This window comes from Acipenser ruthenus, chromosome 14 (genome assembly GCF_902713425.1).
Source record: "Acipenser ruthenus chromosome 14, fAciRut3.2 maternal haplotype, whole genome shotgun sequence".
Classification (NCBI taxonomy): domain Eukaryota; kingdom Metazoa; phylum Chordata; class Actinopteri; order Acipenseriformes; family Acipenseridae; genus Acipenser; species Acipenser ruthenus.
The window spans coordinates 13,748,150-13,765,950 of record NC_081202.1 but is presented as its reverse complement, the minus strand read 5'-3'; the positions used below and the strand labels follow the sequence as shown (position 1 = coordinate 13,765,950).

At 36.7% G+C, this 17,801-nt stretch overlaps 1 protein-coding gene across 3 annotated transcripts in view; it reads right to left on the bottom strand.

The window, feature by feature from the left end:
- LOC117419665 (protein FAM107B-like) overlaps positions 1–17,801 on the bottom strand; it is a 44,082-nt gene that overhangs the window by 7,268 nt on the left and 19,013 nt on the right. Inside the window, exon 1 of one of the 3 annotated variants that reach the window (XM_034032653.3) lies at positions 16,725–16,951. The exons of 1 other annotated variant lie outside the window; for it this stretch is intronic. Coding sequence is in view for 1 of the 2 variants with exons in the window: in XM_034032652.3 (XP_033888543.2) it covers positions 125–167 (43 nt within the window). In the remaining variant the exon portion in view is untranslated. Of the gene's footprint in view, positions 1–124; positions 334–16,724; positions 16,952–17,801 lie in introns of those variants that run through there. One more of the 3 variants, XM_034032652.3, reaches the window with a different exon arrangement.

Below are 17,801 nucleotides of genomic sequence, written 5' to 3'. Positions count from 1 at the left end.
GCTAGATAAAAAAAAAAGTGAGTTAGCTGTTGAGAGCCAAGTCAGGTATACTGTACATTGCTTAAACTCTATATATGTTTAAGACCAGCCTAAGTAGCAAAAAAACACAAACACCTTGACTCACCTTGAAGCAGAGGAAAGACCTGATACCTAGGCATTGTTGCCATCTTTACCTGCAGAACTACAGTTGGAAAAGAAAAAAAATCCCCTCCTGGTTTCTGTCTTTCAGTATGACGACTAGCGTTTCAACCTGGAGCACATGGAATTTCAGGCAACAATAAAGCGAGGCTGTATGTGCTGCCCCTGGCAATATTTTAATACCTAACAACCCACCCTCTCTACCCCAGTAAACCTCACAATGGCTGGCTAATCTTTAAACAGCTAGGTTTGTACTAATGCCCTCCAGCTATGTCCTTATATAGTAAAAGAGATTGGCTTCTTTATTGATGTATCTAATAACCAATCAGACTGTTGTTTATAAGAGTTCAACAAGGGTGCAGGAGTTGATTGTGGATGTTTGCAGGTAGTAAAAATATTTTACAGTCTGTCCACCCTGAGCAGGTAGATTTTTAGTAAAGGCAAAACAATGTCATCAGAGTACCTTATGCAAACAATACAGCGTCCTGGTTGACAACATAACCACAGTATTGTACCAAAAGAAAATATACACTCTTAGTTCAAGAACGTCTGCTGGAGAGAGGAATCCTGCATGTAAATGGCTTCTCATGCTCAAACACACATTACATTATCGTACTTTTCAGACCGATAGTGTTCTTTCTGATTGGATGGCTGCTAAACATACCAGCAGGTCTATTTATAATCTAAATTGGCACATGGCCTTTGATTTGTTTGACTCTATACTGTGCAACCACACATGTTGTGCAGCATTGTGGAGTAGTGGTTAGGGCTCTGGACTCTTGACCGGAGGGTTGTGGGTTCAATCCCTAGTGGGGGACACTGCTGCTGTACCCTTGAGCAAGGTACTTTACCTAGATTGCTCCAGTAAAAACCCAACTGTATAAATGGGTAATTGTATGTAAAAAAATAATGTGATATCTTGTAAGTCGCCCTGGATAAGGGTGTCTGCTAAGAAATAAATAATAATAATAATAATAATAATAAATGTTCAAAATATTACAGAAAATGCCAGTTATCCACTACTACATAGAACACATTGTACCCTTTGCTGTGCGTTTTGAAAGAATGTGCCGAATGGACATTGAAATGAAAAGGCTCAGCTAGACAATGCTAATTTTTCACACTTCAGTGGTCCCATGCTGCTGACCGTACACATGTGGTTCTTGGCTGCATTCCAAACATTAGAATTAATCTATTTTGTCGCTTTATTTTAAAATGTTTTATGCCAAGAATAAAAACTTTACCCTAAAGTTACAATGTAAAGAATGAAAGGCTGCAGGACACATACTGCCCTAAATACTCTATGCAGCACATAATACAGTATGTGATCTCATTTTGCAATTTGTACTTCATGTTGATTGTTCTCTATTGCTTTTAGTCTGGTTCCCTTAAGGGAGCTTCAGCTCATGATGGGAGCGTGATTTGTTTGCGGACCTTCATCACGATGATGAAAGGAAGGCTATAGCTCATCGAATAATCCCACATTAGACCAGTCAACAGCAGACAGCAGCTGTGAGTTCACTAAAGGTTTTTTTTAATTGCACAAGATGTCACTGCATGGTACAGGCATTTGAACATTCCCTAGATGAATGACAAATCATATCCGTATGTCTAAAATATATAGTATTGTCTAAATGATACATTTATAGAAGATATCCAATACACTATAAATACCAACTGAAGTCAATTTATTGGATATATAAAAGCTGGATATAAGGATAGTTACTTAATTCAAATCAGGCAGCAAGACGCAAGATAGGAATCTGAAGTGTTACTAAAAGTGGTGTGAAAAAAGAATGGACATCTAATAAACACGCCTAACTACAGGTGATGTTTATATCCAAGCTGGTGTCCTGTAAACATTTTTTGTTTTGTTTTTTGTAACCATTGGACAACCAGTTCTACAAACACCTCTCTTCTCCCTGTGAAGTAGTTTCCTCTTTCTGCACCCATGGGTTGGGTTGCGTTTTCTTTCCTTCATCTAGTCTAGTGCATGCACTGCTGAATTTACAGAATGGCAGCGACTGCACAGTATGTTATAATGTGCATAAAGAATATGTCAATTGTACATTAAATCAGTATGTTGTAATGTGCATAAAAAGTACATTGTACATTAAATCAGTATGTTGTAATGCTTTAGTTGCTCATAAAATTACAGTTGACATTGAGCCATATCTTGCAGCATAGGAAAAGCATCTTGTAATGTTAAGCCAGTAACTGAAAAGCTCAGGAGAGGAAGTAAAAACAAGTAGTGTATGCAGCTGATAAAACGCTGTGAATGTAGAAGCTTTTTGGCGACTTTCACGTGATTTGATTGGCTCTTGCAATGCTGAAATCTGTAAATCTGTATACCCATAATTCTATAGTTACTGCTTTCTCCCACCTTAACTCGAAATGAAAGCTAAACTGTCAAGTCAATATATTATGTATACTAATTCAGCACAGAATGTACAGTGCCAGCTAACTGGTGCTCTACATTCTGAAGTACGTAATTAATTCCTGGAGCGGGTGTGGATATGTGTAGGCAGTTGATGCAGTTTTTGAGCATGTATATTTAAGAGCCCTTTTCCAGTAGCACATAGTTATGGTTTATAACCAGTATGTTCCAGCTGTATCTTGGAAGGCTGCCAAACTCAGTTACCACAGGTTATTATAAAGAGAGTCCTGGAACTAGTCTTTAATTAGCATGCCTCTAAAAGGGAACTACACAACTAAAATAAGTGATTCTTACACAGCCCACACGTACTGGGTGTGCCATTCACAGTTCAAAATCGTATTAGAAATTTCTAGATTTTCTTCACAGTTTTACCATACTGTACAATATTCTTTAAATTGTGTGTTTTACATTTGAAGTTCTACTTGCTGTGGTCACACAATTGAGCCATCCTATCCCCCAACATCTATATTGTACATGAAATTAAAATTTACAATAAAAAAAAGCTAAAATACTGACTAGGGTTTTCTGTGCAATGTACTGTGCAGTCAACTGTTTACACCAAAGAATGAATACATACATACATACATACATACATACATACATACATACATACATACATACATACATACATAAAATAAAATAAAATAAAATAGTTGGTACATTTACAATTAGTTTTAAAATAAACTCAAAACTTAAGCAGGCAATTGCGCAATATGTTCTTTAGTCATTCAAGCCAGGCTAATAAAACTGAATGACTTATTGTTATTTTTTTTTTTTTTAAATGACCAACCAAATTTGGTCACTGGACCAATAAAAAAAGTACTGCAGATTTTTGTATGAAACGGACATGCCTAGTTTCTTCAGGAAATCAATCCCTTGTTAAGTATTCATTAACGACACAGAAAAGAAAACAAGGCAGTGTATCCACATGAAGGAGGCGTGGGTGTTATCAGTGTAAATTTAATTATCAAGCAAACAAAAACAAACACACAGTCTTTAAAACTTATTTGGAAGGGAATAGCTCTTTTGTAATTTGTTGCGCTTTGTCTTCAAAAGAATAGGTTGTCATTGATGCCTTGGTAAAAATCATAGGTTGATTTTTGTTGATCTGTTGGTAGCTTTTGATTAAACTAGTGCTTCTTTTGTAATTTAGCCATTTTCTATTAATTAAAAAATATATATAAAAATTAAGGGTGAACATACGTGTATTCACTGAACAGTATATACCGGTAAATTAGCATTGAGCTCCATTGGGCTGCAGAGGTGCAATATAAAAACCATTCCTGGCAAGTCGCTGTTACAGTCACTTTGCACATTGTGCTGCACTCTTATTTTCCAGTTAGTGAGAGTCCTTTGGGTCATATTTGTACCAATTAAAGACAATCTGTTGTTCTTTCCATTCATTTAAATAATAATAATAATAATAATAATAATTAAAAAAAAACAAAAAAAACACACACAACACAGAAACAGCTATTGGAAGGCCTGTCTGGAGAACATTCTATACAACAGACAGAAGCAGTGTTGAGGCTTGATCTGTCAAAAGTCGTCTATATACCTACTTGTCCGTAAATCCTCACTGTTACTACCCAAGTTCAGGTTACCAGGACCACTTACTAACCTACAGTAGTGTACATTTGCAAGTCGGCAAGTCATTGCATATTTTACAAAGCGCTGAAAAAATAACATTTGAAAAGGGGCGTCAATGCAAGCTTTACTGCAAAATGATGCACCATTCCAGTTACACCAGGGCAGGTAAATACTGGAGGATCCGTCCCAAGAGCTGCCACCTCATGTAACAAAGACTAAACATGAGAAGCAATCTTGCAGAAGTGGCAGGTTGTTCGGGTTTTAATCCTATTTTTAAACTCTGTACCTCAAAAAATACATATAAAAAAAGGACAGGTGGAAACCCTAACCACCACTTTGTTTCTCACTCAAAATATCAATTTATATTTAGAAATAAGATTTAAAGAGGTAAATAAATAAAATAAATAAATAATATATATTTTTTTCTTTTCAGCTCAAAGAGCCAACTGCCCTAAACTAGTTCACACGTCACTCAAAAAAACTACAGATAATTGTTGGACAAACACCACCTCTTCTGATTTTCCTATAAACAACGTAAAGCAGGTAATAAATGATTGTATTCAATTGACTTTGTATGCTCTTCTGTAACCCTTATAACAGCCAGGCCTCATCTCAAGCTGAACATGCCACACAATTTCCTTGCAAATTAATGAATCAAATAATCACTAATAATTCAGAGAGCTGTGTTGTACGAGTACGATTTCTATATTCTGCAGTTAGGGTTAGAGAAGGAAAATACTGTGCTTTGTGTCTCTTACATACATTATAAAATGGAACCCCTACATCATAATTACATTGTCATACTGGGCGCGTTAAGTAAATGAGCCGCTCAGAGTGAGAACGCTCAGAAAGCACACTGAGCAGATTTAAATGACTTAACGCTCTGCTCCACGAGAGCGCTGAGCGACTTTTAAAAATGGCGAATAATAATTATTTGCTTGTTTGTGTTTCTGAGGTGATGGTAGATAAAATGGCCCAGTGTGAAGTTACTGTCCCCTGCTGTACCTAGCCGAGTTCGGCGCTCTGTTTGGACTGAACCTCATATCTGGCTCTGTTTAATACCGAAAATACTGACGTTAATAATGAAATTATGAATAATATTAATACTACAAACCTAATAATAATACATTCATAACTATAAAACAGCTCTACATTTTAAAAAAATGAAATTAAATGATACAAATTCGAAAACAACAATTTTTACCATCTTATTTAGCCAATTTAATACATAACTTCATAAGTCGAAACCAGTTCATCGTTCTTGACAAAAGTATTTGTCAATCCTGCCTGTCATCTCCACTTGTTTCCTGCAGGTGGCCATTCCCTCCGCTCTCTGATCACTGATGAAAAATGCTCAGGAGCGCTCTGAGCGGCTCAGCGGGAGTGGAACAGAGCAAGTCGTTAAGTTGATTCTTTTACTGAGCCGCTCTGAGCCGCTCACTTACTTAACGCACCCACTGTGTCAGATCAGACTTCATGGAACTCCAGTCTCTAGAGACAGCAGAACATACGGATATATAAAGATATTCCCATTATTCCACTCTTCTTACAATTTATCAGCCTCCCTTTCCCTAGTGTCTTCATGTCTGTATTCTGTTCCTCCACAGGACTAAAACAAATCTAACCACTTCACAAGAGGAAATCCTGATCCATGATTATATTTTAGACTTCCACTCTACCTAGGCAGTGTGCAGTAGTGGTTAGGGCTCTGGACTCTTGACCGGAGATTGTGGGTTCAATCCCAGGTGGGGGACACTGCTGATGTACCCTTGAGCAAGGTACTTTACCTAGGTTGCTCCAGTAAAAACTCAACTGTATAAACAGGTAATTGTATGTAAACAATAATCTGATATAATTCACCCTGGATAAGAGTGCCTGCTAAGAAATTAATAATAATAATAATAATAATAATGATAATAATAATAATAGGTTGACTAAACATTGCCCCACAAATAAACCTACGATCTCAGCAGCCAAAGCAAATGGTGACCGTACCACTAAACCTTTTGCGTACATCCAAAAAAACACTGCAGTTATACCTCATTTCAAATGTACACAAATTATATTAATATCCATTTACAGTGTTCCCCCTGCATTATGCTGATGTCTTGCCTCTTTCCTTCTACATACCACATCTAGTGGTCCATAACTTATATTGACCCAATAAATATTTTTTTTCCAGGGAAACAAATTGAGCCGAATCATCCTTTTCAAATTGTGCTGGCTTTTAAAGAAAGACTTCAATCTATTCATGGTAATATGGCTGCTGTCAATAGCAACTGCCTATATTAACCTAATACTTATGAGTACTGTACTGCTCATAAGACTCATATACATATAGATATCAAAGAACTATCATAAAGGAGTATGTGTTTATTCAGAAAAGGTGAAGCGAGCACCCCTTTGTTGTGCTACAGTAGATGTCTACAAACGTCATTCCCTCATTAGGGCTCCAGTACAAGACAAAGGGAGCATCTGGCACTATATTACTGTCTGACCTGCTGTTGTAAACAGTTTACCCCAAGAGCTGTGTCCTGATCCCCTAGGAATGATAACATCCACCTCTAACCTCCATGTCTCACCTCCTTCAAATGCTGTCACAGAGTTCTACAGGGTTATATAAAAAAATTACAAATACCTAAACTGCATATCTTACATGTCAAAAATTAAACAGATTTGTGTGATAATCCCACTTAAATAGATCAATGTTTTTAATTTTTGTTTAAAATTTTAATTTTAATTCTTTTTTTTCCTCCCTCTATAATTTAGAAGCTACTTCTGACCACAGATGAAGTAGAAGGGTTGACGCTCTGAGTATTTGCAGGTGCATACACTACAATGCAACACCTACTGTATAACAGTAATATCAACTCAAAGACTCCACACTTTCGGCTACAAACCACAAATTTAGTGATACTCAGGTGTTAAACGGGGTGCTGTCTGATTAATTCGTAAAAGGACAGACACATAAGTCCTGACACAAATTAGGATCAAGCAATTCCACCATTTTACAAATCATGCAGTGCTACAGGAATCGTTGCTTCATCCTCAGAAACCATTAGAAATAGAACAGACTACTGCAGACAAGTTAATTACACATGTCACAAATCCCCACAGTATAGGATTCCTTTATTTGTACTGAATATGGTTATTGGTATAGCTGTTTATTTTTCTCTGCAATAATTAACATCATTTGTCTGTTCCACCACTGTTAGGTTAGAGATAATGGAATATGTACACAGTTCTAGTACAATATAAACACAGCACTTAGACCCCAAATACAAATCATGGAGCCTTTGTGAGCAGAACATTGCCAAGCCTTAAAACGGTGATAGGGGGAAAAAAAACACTTAGATAACCTGTTTGAACTGTTTAAGTCATAATTAAACACAAATAAAGCTTAACCAACCTCAAAGGGCGCATTTAAAGCCTATTCTGGACAGTACAGAGTACAAAAAGAAATGTTTGTTGTGGATTTACAGATGCATGCAAATATATGGTAACAATGAACATTCCCTTTCCATAACCTCTGCACTGTGATCTTTGAACACAAATATAGGTTGTTACAGACAGAACATATTTCAATGCTCCAACATACATAAAAACAAAAGAAATCTATGTTTATTTTAGAAAAATACCTGCAGCAACAGAGCACCCCCAGAAACATTTTGGTGGGCTTCTTGTCAGTGGGATAACAGGGAGTCTTACAGCAAGCTTCAAAATTCCCAATCTTTGCAGGCCAAAATGTGTACTTTGAGCTAAAAAAGGAGTCTGGGTCCAATTGTTCTAACTTCTGAAATGTTTGCTTTTTTTTGCACTTAGTATAAAAGTAAAAAGCAAATGATAGTTCAGAAAAGCAGATCTGAAGTTATTCAAATCAGAGATCAGAACTAGGTTTGTGAACGTACTAGGGCATAATCGAATATCTGTTCCTCTCACAAACTGCTCAGGAACGTCTCCCATAGGGAATAAACAGAGGTTATGTTGCCCTTTACACATTATTGTGAACTCACACATACACACTTGTATCCCAATTGAAGTAAACTGAATGTATTGCTTGTGCACTATAGAAATATCCTCCTTTCTTTTGAGTTTCTTTTACCACACCTGGGATGATCCGATCTTGATTTCACCCACAGGGACAGGACCTTTTCTCCCTATTCCTGAAAGTTGCTGGATACAAATAATGATGGCATTGAAAAGACAGGGGAGATTTTAATTTCTCTTTATTGAAGAACGAGTATGGTTTTACCTGTATCATTCACAATCATACCTAAAACATTATTTCTTTTGCCAAGAATGAATGATTCACACATCATTGAAAAATTATGGAACAGTTTAGTAATTTGAGAGATCAATCATTGCCAGCAGAAACTACTAAATACAGATTATCTGGTCTAAAATGAGTTATACTGCATACTGTAAGTAGGGTTTAATACAGTGATCTATATGAGAAAGGGGAGCAAAAACAATGAGTTCCCTTTTTTACAGTAGTTACGTACTATGAAAAAAATACAGATGTGCCGACAGCTGGATTATACTTTCAAGTCTGTTGCTTCGTTTTCCACTACCTCAACTAATTTAGCAAACAGACAGGGTGGGTCCCTAAAGTGAAGAGATTAAACAGATACCAAATACGGATGGAGTTATTTCAATCACACTTTCACACCCGTCGCGTTTCCTGCGGCTTAATTGTAACCAACAGTTTAGTGTTCCTGTAGACCTATTACAAGCACAAAGTGACAGATTTACTATACTCAAGCTAGTGTGCACAGTCAATATCAGTTATATATATATATATATATATATATATATATATATATATATATATATATATATATATATATATATTTATATATTATCTCATTCATAGTTAATCTCGAGCCACTACAGGGCACACTTGTTTCACATAAAATAAAACACCATTTAAAAAAAAAAAAAAAAAAAAACGTAGCGTAGCAATCAATTAATTTTTCAAGATTTTTATGAATTAATGCTATGAATCCATTTTAAAAGCAAATACGTAAAAAAAAATAATACATTTTCGTTGCTTGAAATGACCGCAGATAAAACTACAACTTTAACAAACTGTGCCCACAACTACTGAACTAAAACTTTTGAGTTTAAAAAAAAAAAAAAAAATTTAAACAACTGTACTCAAAGATGAACGAAAATATCATGTTATCATGGAGCAGCGGTTCTCAAACTTCGCTGTACTGTGACCCCCTAGTTCTAGGAATAAAAATGACTAGGAAATATTTTTTACAGCCATCAGTAAAAAATGCTTCTAGGCTGCCATGGTTTACACGATCGTACCACAAGGAAAGTCTTGATCCAGCTTTTGATTTTGTCAGAGAGAGAAAAGACAAATATATCTCGTCCTTGGAGTGATGTGTTAAGACTATTTAAGTGATGAAAAATATCTGCCAGGAAACCATGCAAAGCAAGCCATTTAGCACAAGCTTTTCGGGTTCTTTTTTTCACTGCTGATCGGGTCATTGTTGTCGGCACTTCTGTGCCACTTGATTCCCCTTCATTACTCCAGTTTCCAACAATTTTCTTCAGAAAACTGTTGTATTTTTTGATATTTAAAAGCAACTTTTTGAACTCCCTTCACAACAAAAATCACAGAGACTACAGAAGTGTATCCCGCTGACATGGCAATTTGGTTGCTCGGTAACCAGTTCAGAACCTTCAGACAAAGGCAGGTAGGGCGAGGGACTCATTGGGAGTACAACCGAGAAAAAAGTGGCAATAATAATAATAATAATAATAATAATAATAATAATAATAATAATAATAATAATAATAATAATAGATTAACGTACCTGCTTCTTAAACTAAATTGTTTTTATTTTTATTTTGCAGGTATTCGACACATAACTTCATTTTTACCGCTCCATCTTTACACTCCTCCCTTTTCTACTTTGACGCTAGCTGCTGTGCTCTGCGTACGAACACCGGCAATTGACAGCTTGAGACTAGATTGATAGATGAGTTTTCAGTCGACTAATCATGCCTAACCCGACGTCGTGTTGCCAAATAAAAAAAAAGTTACAGGCAGAGGAGTTGCAGAGTACAGAGGCAGTGTGTAAAGAGCACGTGTTTTGTTTATTATTTACTTTTAAAACACAAAATATCTGACACATTTTGATCAATTTGTATTATACATTAACGGTTATGTAAAAACGGTATGCATTTATTTATCGGTTAACCGTTTAACCTATTACATCCCTAACAGATAGACAGAGACAGATATATAGAGATAGGAGAGACAGATATAAATCAAATAAAGAATGCATACAATTTATTGTCTTTTACAGACTCGCATAGTTTCTTACAAATTTTGTAGCATAAAAAATTAAACTCAGTTTCTATCAAATTGCCAAATGAACATGCAAAAAAAAAACAGGCATTTAGTTTCCGACTTCAGTTCCAGCACTGTGAGGGAAATATTAATTACAAACTCAACGTAACATTTAGAAGAACCAGCACAAAACCCAGGCTAGTGTGTCACTACATGACAATGTGATGAACTTGCAAAACACTTTGACCTCCCCAAAACTGCCTTTTCGGCTGTATTGTAACAGTAATAGGCCGGAGATTAAGGTTCTGACAACAGGCCTAAAAAATAAAACACAGAAAAAACAAATTAACTAGTCTGGTATTCTTTTACATTCAGACTTGCTTGCTTTTCAGGCAGTGAAAATAAAGCCCCAGACCCACACAGAAGCTGTATTAAAATGTATTAAAAAGGTTCTTTGTGGATATCGATAACAGCAGCATGTGTCTCAAGCAGTTTAATCCATGAAAACAAAAACAAAAAACTTACTTGCTTCAGCCCTCATGAGTTATTGGGGATAAAATATCATACTGATGTAAACATTTACATTTTCATAGAATGGCCCAACAAAGCACTAAATCAAAGACGTTCCTAATTACCTGTCGATATATGTTGTTTATGGCTGTTGATAAGTGCTGGATAAACTATTGGAAGTATTCATTAAGCTATTTTCATGCTTCTGTTAACAGAAAACCTATGTTAGAGCTGCAGCAAGTACAAGCAAATTAAATACTTTACTGATTTAGTAAAGGCCTCAATAGTTGTTAAGAAGAGAAATATGTGAAAGGATAGCAGCCAATGCTAGTTTTAGTCAAATCACGCAGTTTAAATAGAGTGCTAATAAAAATCAGACAGGTCTGGGCAACAAAGGAACACCCTGACTCAGTAAGGAAAGAATTTAAAAATACTCTAAATTCTAAAGGTAGGCTCTCATTGGGAAAGAGACAGTGGCACGCCAGTTTTTTGTTTACCTCCCAAGAGAAAAAAAAAGGTTCTCTCAGATACCAATGCAATGTGCCAGGTTCACTTATCAGAGTGAATCATTTATGTTCCTGGATCAGAATATGTTCAGCACATTCACCTTATTTGATTCTCAGTCAAGATGTATTCTGATGTAGAAGGCACGGACATGAATACCTCTATTTAACCTCCATCTCCTCAAATACACTCAGCCCTTTCCACAGCCATTCCCTGGGGATGCTATGTGTTCCAGCGGTTAAAGAAAGGGGCTTGTAACCAGAAGGTTCCCGGTTCAAATCTCACCTCAGCCACTTACTCATTGTGTGACCTTGAGCAAGTCACTTAACCTCCTTGTCCTCCGTCGTTCGGGTGAGATGTAATTGGAAGTGACTCTGCAGCTGATGCATAGTTCACACACCCTAGTCTCTGTAAGTCGCCTTGGATAAAGGCATCTGCTAAATAAACAAATAATAACAGGTTGATAAGGGTAAAAGGTGGTGATTTAGGTTATTAAACCTAAAAGACAGTGATCTATGATTAAACCAGGCAAAGCCAGAATACCAGTTTACCAGGGGGGTAAAAGAATTTAAAATCCATAGCCACCTTATTTTCTTTCCCCGAGGACAGCTGGTGGTCTTCAGTTTTATTTGCAAATGTGACTGTTCAAATGTAACAGGTCTGAAACTGTCCACAGTTTAAGTATGCAAGAAGCCTGGTTCAAACACCTGTCCTATTGAGGGCTGGGCCGGGTCTATAGCAGCTGCTAATAAGCATCACTCAGGCCTGCAATTCAAACAATAAGTGCAGTATACAGTTTTCTTATCAGCAACTACAACCGTCTTTAACATACACAATTTTAGACAAGGTATGTCTGCGACTATTGGGTCCCAAAATACTTTCTTGTGCTACTGGAAGCTCATTAGGAATACATCTAAAAGCAGACAGACAACTGTCTTTACAAACTGGCCCTGTTACATACTGCCATGATCATTTGAGTTTGTTTGTTGCTCACTTTGTCAGTAAAAAGTAAAGAAAACATTTCATTCACTCAATTTAGTTATTACTAGAAAAGCTTGTGTGTGTTGTTTTTTTTTTTTTTTTGGGGGGGGGGACTAAGAATTGGAGTTGAAATTGTAGAGATTCAAAAAGTAAATGCTGTTTAGAGGCATCTTCAAGTAAATCATGAACAAGGATGGTTTTTAAACGTAAAAGGTCTTTCTCTATTACCGTACTTCTGAGGTTGCACTTTGTATTTCCCAGTATGCTCCTAGCATACTTAACCAGCACATTCACCTTATTTGATTCTCAGTCAAGATGTAGTTTGATGTAGAAGGCACAGACATGAATACCTCTATTTAACCTCCATCTCCTCAAATACACTCAGCCCTTTCCACAGCCATTCCCTGGGGATGCTGGAAAGACCCTATTAATGAAATGGATGATTTAGTCACAGTATACCCTTTTCCTCTCATATGAGACTTGTGTAACCCTTACAGCAGGATGGACATGCCTGGCAGTGAAGAGTTTAACCAAGCTTATTGTGAATCACATGTGGGTCTGGCTGAGACTGGGGAAGAGTTCAGAGCCAAAGAATTGGATTGTGCAGCTTTTTTTGTTCTACAAGCATTTTGTAGACATAGTTATTGTAGATAATAAACAGTAATTTAACCTGCAATTGCTTCTAACAACTCTTCAAAAGCAGCATGCAAAGCTACATTTGGACGGCCCATCATTGACAGTCTAAACAGTTTCCGGGGGGGGGGGGGGGGTTGAAGCATCTCACATTTTTCAGTGAAATGATAGTGATAGAATCTGTTGCTGAGCCATGGTTTTATCACATTAAGCTGCTTCTCCCTTTCCAGGAGCCACAGTGCATTTACCATTGCAGGGGTCACAGGTAATGTGTTAATATTGGCAACAGTGATCTAGTTTAAATCAGTAAGACATTAAGGGAGGAGATCTTGCTGTTTTTAAACTTCAAGTTCACTCCTACTGAAAGAGCTCTTTTACTGCAAGTGTCTCACTATTGAAATACCCAAGTGGCTCGTTTTTTGTTGTCTGTCTGCCTGTTCCCATGCACATCAGTGTTATTTCACATGGTCACTGTACATGTGCTTCCTGCCCCTTCTGTCACAACCCATCTCCTTGTCAGACAGACTTGTGGGAAGAAGCTGCAGGTTTTGACATTTCTCATGATCCAGGTCAAACCAATTGGGACCAAAAATGACTAGCTGAGAACCTGCTATTGTAGCTCGGTTGGAATGTCAGTGCACTGACCAATGTGGCCGTTTGTGTTTTCCAAACACACAGACATTTATAATGAATTTCAGAATTGTTCGGCCTGGGGTCAGAAGTTACAAGTTTTTCACATAATTTAAACAGGACCCATTTGGCCGTTTACAGCATTGCACTTTTAAACGGACAGTTTTCCCATTCCCTTTTTGTTGTTTAAATTTAGGTGTAACTTCATCCAGACACCAAAAGACTTTTCCGGAAGTTTCTGGAAGCATGCCTCAATCGAGACATGTTCACATTTTGTGATAATTTTCCATTTAGAAAGCACTTCATTAAATCCCACAAAAATGACAGAGCCTTAGTACTGCAATATACTGTAGGAGCAAGTTGTAAGAAGCCTTTTTCAGCCAAGGTGTAAATACAGGTTTCCAATAAGCAGTATAGCAACCCACAACATTCTTAAATTCAGCATGCAGTGTATGCGATTCTTAAATTTAAAAAAAAATAAAAACGTAATATATATACTGAAATGTTAGTCTTGGATTGCAAATAAACAGCTAAAGCTGTGTTGTTGCGAAACAAGTTCCTGCTTTGTGTGGTAAAACACAGTTAAGCAAGAATAAAAAATAAAAAACCTGTAATGGTGTGACAACAATTTTCAAGCCACTAAACTTAGTGCTATGTAGAGTATAAAGCAAAACTGTTCAGACTTGTGCCTTGCCAAGCTAAAGAAAACAACTTTTGAACTGTAAGTTTCTACATCAATACCTCCTTGTTCCATCTTGCTTTTATGACTTGGAAATATGGTGTGGAGAATTTTTTTTTTTTTCCTTCAAGCAGGTACTGTTGAATTGTTCTACCTTTTTAGAAACAAGTTTGTCTAAAAATGTAAATGGAGAATGAGATCACAAATTGTTTTTATACTATCCTTTAATTTTGAATACACCTTTTTGCCAAAGGGTACAAACCAATCAAGGATATGCAAAGTTTTGTGTTAGCATACTCAGCAGACATGCAGTGGCAGATCCACATGTTTATGTTTGGGGTCTACTACTACAACAGAAATGCATACTTAAAAGTAAAAGATAGATGTAAAACTACAGTACATTTAAAGAAATGTTTACCAATAATAATAAAAAAAAACATTGCAGTCACAGTAAACCCCCTTTTGTTTGTGTGCAATTAACTAAATTTCCGATGTCCCTTTATTTGACATCGGTATGTACTGTACAGTATGTACTATACAGTCTAATGTTGAGAATCTACATTTACAGTACATTTACAGTACTTAAGGGAACCTTAAAAGAGAACGTTTCCGTTTTTTCAGTTAATTTACAGACATATAGTACTCCTTTTCTGTCTCTCTAGAAGAATGAAAAACATACAACAGGCACTTTTAAAACAAACAAATAGCTGCTTTTCACAAAAAATATTCCACAATTCCATTCTACAATATTTAAAACCTATGCTTGCATTCTGTTACCCATTTTAAAACCATTCTACCCATTTAAGTGACAATAGCCAATACAAACTCTGGATCTACACTTCTTCACTTCAGAATGAATTGTATTTGCTAAAGATATATTTTTAAAATGTAATTTTTCATGAGACAGTTTGGGACAAGTAGTTAGGACCAAGGAAGGGGCATTCTACACCAGTATCAGTTCAAAGACCAAAAAGCAGATGTAAAAAAAAATTAACCCTTAATTGTTAACACATGTGCAGACTTACATGGCTAGTCCTATACTTCCTGAAGGACAGCCAATCCCCCCAGCCCCCAACACACCCACTGTTCCACACTTGCAAGATACAGTACCTTGCAACATGCTACCAAGAAAAAAAAAAAAAAAAAAAAAAAACACTGGTGAGTCTGCCTTAATGTAACCAATTGGGTCAAACCAGTGATTTTAGCTAAGTTATCATATCCAAGCAACTGACTGCTTTCCAGTCAGGTACAAGGTTAACCAGTAAAGTTTTAATGACCTGCATTTAATTCATTCAAAATGGACAGAAACGGTTGTAAACAAATCATTGCTTAAATTTTTGTGAATAAGACCCCCTGTATCCACTGTAAATGTATGAAATGTTGTTAGTACTATATATTACAAGACATCTTGTTATCTAATGTTGAACACTTTGAAGCAAGAGTGCAAAGGCACATTTTCTTTTCTAACTGCATGAAACTAGGAAGAACCGAACAAACCTTTTCCTTACTGAAACTTTTTTTCAGTTTTATTTCTACTTGTTTTACACCAGCACATGTGTTAATTTACTAAAATAAGTGTCTTTGCACTTACTGTATTATATCACTGACTGGGGGTGTGGCAAATTGGGGGGTGGGGGTTATCCAAATGTATATGTTAAGATAATCGTCTAAAATAATACATACAGTACTACTAGTTTGGAGGGCACTATAAAAACACATTTTACACAATTGCATTGTTGTGAAGAGATACCATGGTGTTTTTTATCTGTTCATTCAAACGTGTTTTCAAATGGGTTAACAGTGTGGATCTCACAAGAGCAGTGTCTGCAACACACTACGGAAACCAAAGATTTGCTTGTACAAAATAAGTACTGTATATCCTTTGAAATGTATTAAATGTAACTATCTGAATCCACAATGATTCTTGCATGCTTTCATGAGATTATATATATATATATATATATATATATATATATATATATATATATATATATAGATATAGATATAGATAGATAGATATTAATCAATCACAAAATTCTTCCAGACAGCACAGCCAGATTGCGGTTTAAACAACTCCGTTTGTCTCAGATTTTCCCCAACAGCACATCGCAACATGAGGTTGCCATATGCTCATGTCCAGTACTCCGTTTCCAAAAAAGTTCCTACATCACTCAGTAGTTTAAGCAATTTAGTTATTCGTACCGCTGTGATTGATTTAGACTAAAATTAATAATTACGTGAACAGCAGTAGTTTTGTCTTGAGAATAATTCTGAACGAAACAAGTATCGTTCTGTAAACTAATGGAGAGCCGTACCTTATTCCTGAGAATGATGCTGCTCTGTGGAGAAAGCAGTTTTCTTGTTTCAGGAAGAAGGCTTGTTTACTCCGTTTTAATCTTTACTGAGGTGTGCCTGGTCATAAACTCTCCCTTTTCTTGCGAGCCGCTCTGAAGAAGATGAGACATCCCCACGAAATGCATTACCAGTGCTTGAGGAGTGGGGAGGGTGGCCCCGTTGATTCAATAATTGAGTCACGTAGTAGACTCCTCCCTTCGTTTCCTCTGCTTTTTATTCATTTCGAGAAAGGAAATTTAACAGGGCTCCAGGTCTCCTGGGGTAGATGAGTAGAAAGAAGGAGGCGGAGACTGTTTTACTACTGCGACTACAACACGCACACGCAAACACACACACGCAAACACACACACACACACATGCAAACACACACACACACACACACACAAACACACACACGCAAACACACACACACACACATGCAAACACACACACACACACACACGCAAACACACACACACACACACACACACAAACACACACACGCAAACACACACACATACATGCAAACACACACACACACACACACACACACAAACACACACGCAAACACACACACACATGCAAACACACACACACACACACACACACACAAACACACACGCAAACACACACACATACATGCAAACACACACACACACACACTGTAAACTGTTATATTATTATAGATACCAAGTTTCATAACAATTGGATAAGCAGTTCTCCATATGCAACAATGAAGTGTTATATTCAGATGGACAGATGTACAGACAGACAGACAGATCCATATAGCCACAGAATCATATATTATAATTGGTGTATGCTGAATGGTGTTAATAACACGTTGCATGACAATTGGATAATTGTTTTTCCAGATGTATGAAAAATCTGTGAAGTGTGTGAAATGCACACAAATGACCGCTTCCACTAAATGCCCAGCAGGTCATAATAGCACCTTAATATTCACTGGCAAGATGGGAAATATGCTTCTTATGTAAAACACTGCAACAACAGGTGTGACACTGCCTCCCCCATAGTAACATGTGAGTATAGGCCAGTGT